At 39.5% G+C, this 7,007-nt stretch overlaps 1 protein-coding gene across 1 annotated transcript in view; it reads right to left on the bottom strand.

Moving 5' to 3' along the window:
• Positions 1-403: 403 nt before the first annotated feature.
• LOC142934342 (spermatid perinuclear RNA-binding protein-like) overlaps positions 404-7,007 on the bottom strand; it is a 25,094-nt gene continuing 18,490 nt past the window's right edge. The window contains exons 11-16 of the mRNA XM_076078890.1: positions 6,741-6,890; positions 5,086-5,220; positions 4,527-4,667; positions 4,310-4,433; positions 3,436-3,486; positions 404-1,087 (exon numbers count right to left, since the gene is read on the bottom strand). Coding sequence (XP_075935005.1) covers positions 999-1,087; positions 3,436-3,486; positions 4,310-4,433; positions 4,527-4,667; positions 5,086-5,220; positions 6,741-6,890 — 690 coding nt within the window. The 3' untranslated portion in view covers positions 404-998. The remainder of the gene's footprint in view (positions 1,088-3,435; positions 3,487-4,309; positions 4,434-4,526; positions 4,668-5,085; positions 5,221-6,740; positions 6,891-7,007) is intronic.

Here is a 7,007-nt window from a genome sequence, read left to right as displayed (position 1 = left end):
TATTAATTGGATTAGATTAAAATTCATAAACCTCAATATTTACTATATTGCGATAGACATTTGAACCATTTTAACCGGTGGTTTCAAACTTTTTTGACTTAAAAACGAAGAACGGTCTGTAATAAATAAACATGATTCTCCTGTTAAACATCTCGTGACCCATATGATTTGTCCTGCGACCCTTGTTGGGGCCCCTGCCCCCGGGTTGGGAACCATTGATCCAAACAGCAGAAGACAAACTTCATTAAGAGCTCATTTGTTGGATAATAAGTCAAATTGTGTGCAACATTTCTGATCTTGGTGCTTTTGAAATGTAATCATGTTTAAATAGAGATTATACAGCATCAACATATCGATACAGTTCAGTTATAGACCGTCTGTAAAATGTATTTAACTGGTAATATAGATATCTGAGAGAGCTTTACATACACTACTGTATCTACATTCAGATATATTATTAATATCCTTCTATACCATCGCTGGATTTTACATATTCAAACATATTTATACATGTTTTTATATATAATATGTATAATCAAAACTCACACACATCCATATATACAGATAGTAGATGTCATATCTACATACATTGGATCACATTGGTGTGAACGTGCTGATGGTCTGTTTGAATTTAGCATCTCGAGTCTCTTTGGAGATTTCCCCGAAGGCAGAAGAAGTATTGCTTTGTGTTTTTTATTGACGTTTTCTGAGCTAGTGGAGTCCAACAAAGTCTCTTCTTCACTAAGAACCAGAACCTGGACTGGACAGCGTTACCCCGAGGTGGTTTCTTCTCCTCCATATTGCTTTCAATATTGCTGCTGTGTCTCTTGCGTGGAGGGAGAAACCCGGAGGATCGAGAGCCGCCGACAGAGTTTAATAAAGAGCGAGAGGGTTTAAACGGGAGGCGGAGGCCGCCGCCGGGGTCCAGTCTGTACCGGTCTGGTCTCGGTCTAGTCTGGTCTGGACTGGTCTGGTCTGGACTCGGTCCGTCGGCGGGGTCAGAAAAGGTCCTGAGGGCCCAGGTGGATGATGATGGGCGTGGCGATGGTCTGCGGCTGGTAATAAGCGCCGTCGATGTACAGGCCGCCTACAGAACGGGAGACACCGGCAGCCGGAGGTTAGCAAGAAATGATCAGCAGCACTTCATCTGGATGTTTGTTTTTGTGATGGATAGATGAGTTTAAACCGCTAAAGAGGTCAGAGGTCAGAGGTCAGAGTACATACTTTGTCGTAGCTGCTTTCAGGAGGACTAAAGTAGCTCCCAGGGTTCTTAGCACTCGGAGGGGGGGGGGGGGGGATCAGTAGATTCAGTGCAGCTGGTCACTTTGATTGTTTCTCTCTAGCACAGGTGCATTCTGGGTGTTTGGTCCAGATCTGTTGTTATTATCTGAAGTTCTAACAAACTGCTGATATTGTGTCAAACAACCTGGTTACGATCGCTGAACTGTGATTGGACGTTCGCTGTTTGGGGGAGTGGAGTTTCCAAATGATTAGCTACAGCATCATCACTTTGTACGTCTTGGTACGTAACAATACCTTTAAAACATGCCGACATCACTAAAACGTTAAACAAATGATAAACAACGAAGTGTGAAGGAAACTGTGCTCCTCTATACATGTGATATTTTACAGTATGCTTTTGTTTTGCTAACCCGTCTTCTCTTCTTTCTCTTCTTTGCTCTAGTTTCTTTCATTACTTCAAGATCTCAGCGATGAACTTGGTGAGAACAATGTTGTTATTGTTATTATTGACAGAAATAATGTCCAAAAGCATTGAAAATAAGTTTTAATAGCACAGAATTCTCCTCTCAGAGTGGACACATGAGGATGTATGATACCGAGTTATGTATCAGGAGTGAAGTTAATTTATGTTCAAATTATACAAATCAAACAGAACAGAGAGGTTAGTAATGTAAAGTACTAGTCTTTGATGTATAGTGCTGCAGGCCATATACTTCCTTTTTGAAAATGAAGTAACTGCAAATCACATCTGGATGAAACCTTTACGAACCACAAGCTACTCAGCTGCTGACAAAAATATTCATTTATTCAAACAGAATATAACCTACAAACAGGTCAGAATAAAATCTCTCTCTGAAGAGAAAGTGTTCAAATACTCAACAACAGCAACTGTAAACATCCAACAAAAGGAAAACGTTCCTCAGTGCAAACGATTATTGTAAACTTAAAATATTAGAAAACAGAGAGAAATTAAAATACAAGACAGAGTTCACATCCATGAGGAACAGTTAAAGGAACAGTAACCCCGTTTAAAAAGAAGCTTTCTGAAGTCTGCATGTTAGCAGTCTTTATCTGCGTATCTGGTGTCACTTAGTTCCCTACAGCAGATGTTTATTAAGCTCTCTACCTTTAGTAGTCAGGGGTTTTCTTTAGTTCCCTTCAGTGGTTGTTGAGTTAGTTCCCACACAGAAGACGTTTGGTTCCCTACTTTGTAGTTGTTGGTACATAGCGGGCGTTTATTGTTTGTTCCCTACATTCACTGTTTACTTTCATACCATTGATGTTTAGTTGGTTAATAATGTAGATGTTTAGCTCTTTGCAGTTTATTTATTTAGTTCCCTGGTTTTCAACATGATGTATTTAGTAGTCTGTGTATGGTCGGTCGGTGTTATTTTAGTTCCCAAAACAAATATTTTTAGTTCCCTAAGTTGGCTACTTTGTTGCTGCAGTTGATAAATAGCAGTTGATATCTTTTGTAGATATTAATTTACTTTCTGACTTTGAACTTGGTGACCAGTTGTTCTTTTCCTCGCTGTAGTGAATACTTAAGATGGTTCTTCATGCTGTAGGGAACTTACTTACTTCTGTAGTTCCTAACAGAGGATGTTTGGTTCCTACATCAGATATTTATTAGCAGGTTTTTGATTTTCTTTGGATTGTTTTCACGAGTATCTTATTATTTTTATTAGGTCCATACAATTACTGTTTATTTAGTTAGTTTACTTCGGTGTTTGGCTGTTGTTTTCTATGGTGGGGGATTAATTAGTTCCCTATAGCGAATGTTCATTTAGTTCCCTACAGTGTGGAACCTTGCCCGTCTTTCACACTCTGCTGAACTTGAATAATGGTTTTGATGATCAAAGAGCTCATGTGTCAAACTCTGTGTTCTGACACACAATTTGTTTCAAGCTGATTGATAATGACGGAACGTTTTTTGGGTGTTTGAAGCTTGTGTCTTGAACATGAAGTAAAAGAAAGGGGATATGTGGGGGGGTGAGGTGAGGGTCCTAATAGGGGTATAGGTGGGTGACGGGGTATGGTGTAGGGACTCTGATTACTGGGACAACTACTGAGGGCATTCTGGAGGGAAAACCTGAGGAAGAGCAAAGAAAAAGAAAAGAAAGAAAGAAAAACTCAAATGTAGTGATGGACAAATTAAATGGATGGATTATTGATGAGTGACTGAGGGTTTACCGTAGGGAGGGAGGGCTCCTGCAGGGCTGTAACCGTAAGGAGCACCGAAACCTGGGAGGAAAGAGAGAGGAAGGAGCATACAGTGTAATTAAGTGTGTTAACGTAGTCTTTTGTAATCTGAGTTTAATATTCCAGAAGTTCACAGATATAAAACGGAACTTTTATGGAAAGTTCTACAAAAAATAATATATTATCTGGCTTCTGTTAGCAGCCAGTTAGCTTAGCATAAAGACTGGAAACGGGGGGAGACAGCTAGCTTGTCTCTGTCCAACAACAAAATCCATTTACCACTTCTAAAGCTCACTGTAGAACTATTCTGTCTCTTAACTTCCCGTAAAATGACGAGTTGTTGTATTGTGAGACTGAGCTGATTTAGTTACAGTTGTATAACCAGGTCAGCTTTTTCTTTATGCTAAGCTAACAGGATGCTAGCTTTGTATTAAGTGGTGTTATTCTTTAATCTATTCCTCCTCCAGAAAACAAATAAATAATACAAAAATTACTGAACTTCATTAAACTGTAACTCAACAAATAATCCTACATTTGTAGAGTCTTCTGGTTATTTTTCAGATTAATAACTCCAGTACGTTTTGGATCTGTGACACTATAAATAAGTACATAAACCTAAAATAAAAACTGTAATTTTACCAGGCAATCAACACATTGTTGAGTTCAGCCTTTATGTGCTGAATAAACATAATTAAAAGGTTAAAATTGGGTTAATAAATGTTGGAAAAGCCAAAGATCCTCTGCTTTTAAGTTCAAACCCTTATGGAAGGAGTTAGAATATGTATTTTCTGAACTATAACCGTTTCTCTCCCCTCAGTCTTTTGCTTATAAATCATGTTTAAAAAACAAACAAGCCGTGACTCACCCTGGGGGAGGTATCCATGTGTGGGGGCGGTGCTGATGTAGGGAGCTCTGGGGATGACGGGGACTCGTGGAGGTCTAGCTGTGAGAGCCGGGAGGGTCAACACCGAGGCTACTGACCGCTTTGGCTACATAAACAAACACACAGCAGATACACATGAGCACCGAACATGCGGCTGTTTGATTAAAACGTTGACCCTAGAAGCACTTCATGTACTCACAAGAGGGTTGGGTCTCTTCTTCTTGCTGCTCGTAGACTTGGAGCCGGAGAACAGGCTGTTCAGGGCCGAGAGAGCTGCGCTGGCTTTGGCAACTTTCTTATTGGGACCCGTTCCCCGAAAAACCTGCTTGTCCACCTCCACCTGTCGCAAGACACAGAGAGGAGGAGGGCTTCTGATGAAGTTTGTAAAAACAGAGGTGAATCTAATGCTCCTTTTTTTGTCTTGATGCTTGTCTCTTCGGCTGGAATGATTAGTTGGTGAATTGATTAATAGAATCGGAGTCAAACTACTGATATGAACAAATCTGTTCTGAAGTGACATCTTCATATTTGATTTTAAGTTGCTTGTATGGTTATTACACATTTTGGGTTATTACCACATTGTTGAATGCAGTTATTATAAGTAACTTTGGATAAAAGCTTCAGCTTCATAAATCGAATGATTCTATGCCGATGACACTCTTTTCTTTCTTCACAATATTCTTTTGTTTCTTCTAAGAACTCCCAATAAGACCCTCTGAAAGGAAGACAGGAAGTCTATGAACTTTGTGTTGTTGTACCTCGATGATGAAGCGCTTGTCGTAGCTGCTGCCGCTCTCTGATATCAGCTCGTATTTGAGGCCGCGGCGTTTCTCGTTGAGCTCCATCACCGGGTTTTTACCGCCGGCCGTCAGGATCGGACCTGGAGCTCTGGACTGAGGACAGAGTCACGCCTCACATCTGTTATACATATGTATTCCATATTTCCCATGAGCCCTCTCACATCACGTGTCCCTCCTACGTGTTGGAGGAACAGTTAAGCTAAAAAACAAACAGTCTAACTGACTGATACTTACACATTTATATAAATCGTTTTACCTCCAAAACAAATGTAAACGGCAACAACCAACATATTTCAATTCAAACATTTCTGATCTGATCGAGATATTTTAGCAATGAATTGTTTTTTAAACATTTTTACCCTTAAATTCTGTTATTAAAGAATGACTACGATCTGTACCGAGCAACATTTAGTATTTCTGCTTATATTAATATAATCATATTATTGACAAATGTGCAAATGGACCAGTCGGGCTTTGAGTTATGATGCAGTAAAAGAACAAAAGTATTAAATCTTCAACATCAGAGCTCATTGTTTCAGAAGCTCCTCTGTTTTTATGTTTTATTCTTTTTGTTGCACTTTTCACAACAAGGTTACAAAGTGCTATATAAATAAAGTTTACTATTTTAAAAGATGTATACATTTTATATAATATTATAATATATTTTATTACTTTGCACTATTTTATATCTTCGAGTCTGAGATGTTTCTCTTTTTATACATATTTCATGAGCATCGTTGGAGGCAGCCTGAGAGACATTCAGCTTCTCTGTTATTGTTATTAATAAATAACTTGAACCTGAGAGGAGGAAGAGAGTCGCCAAAGTTCAGGTCTCTCCAGATTCATGCTGTGTGTATATATATATATATATATATATATATATACACACACAGTATATATATATATAGTTCCATACACCTTACCATTTACTCTATATATAACTTTACTTACATGCTGTTTGGACACTAATCAGTACAGTTTGTGTCTTCTTATCATTATTCTGTTTGTGAAATGCAATATAAATACTGATTATTATGATTCTCTGTTGGTCGGTAACAGTTGGAACGTCTTATGAAATGAGACTATTTTACTGCCAAAAGCTCGAAGTATTCAGGGATTCCTGCAGAAATGTATTGATCTATAATTTATGTTTCAAGATGTAAAAAGAAAAGAGGACAAATATTACGTTTGACATGACGTTCAGTTGACGGACCTCTAAGAACAAGAGATGAATGTTTCAGAGGCCTGAATCAGAAGCAGGTGACTTTAGTCGAGGGTTGTGTTATTATAACAGAATGACACAAATTAATAAATATATTTTAATTTCTAATGAAGCTCACTGATGTTTTTACTGACGTGTAGTTGTACTAAGAGAGGAACCTCCATCACATGAGGGTTGGTGAGACCGTCTGTTCTCATGTGGACTTGTTAATGATAATGTGTGTGTGTGTGTGTGTGTGTGTGTGTGTTTGTGATTTAAGCAGACATTTGATATGAATACACGCCGACACTAACAGGACATTTGGTATTAGCAGGAAAGGTCAGTGTCCTGCTAATTCTGACAGTGTAGAAGTGTTTCCATGGGTGTGTGTGTGTGTGCGTGCTCCTCCCACCTCCTGTGTGTCTGTGGAGGAGGTGATGGAGGTGGAGCTGGAGCTGGTGGACAGCCTGTCGTTCTTGCCCTCTCCGTCTGACTTCTCGTCGGCGCTCAGCGAGTCCATGTCTCCGTCGGCTCCGAGTACGAAGCCCAGAGCCTGCAGCGCCTGAGGGGGGGGGGGGGGAACGGCAGCCCATCATTCCATCACCTTCAGTAAATAGTCGGGTCCCTAGTCCATCATTCCATCATCTTCAGTAAATAGTCAGGTCCCTAGTCCGTCATT

Source organism: Anarhichas minor, unplaced genomic scaffold, assembly GCF_050575085.1.
Source record: "Anarhichas minor isolate MPS153535 unplaced genomic scaffold, ASM5057508v1 ptg000068l, whole genome shotgun sequence".
NCBI classification, from domain to species: Eukaryota; Metazoa; Chordata; class Actinopteri; order Perciformes; family Anarhichadidae; genus Anarhichas; species Anarhichas minor.
This window is presented reverse-complemented; position numbering and strand designations above follow the sequence as displayed.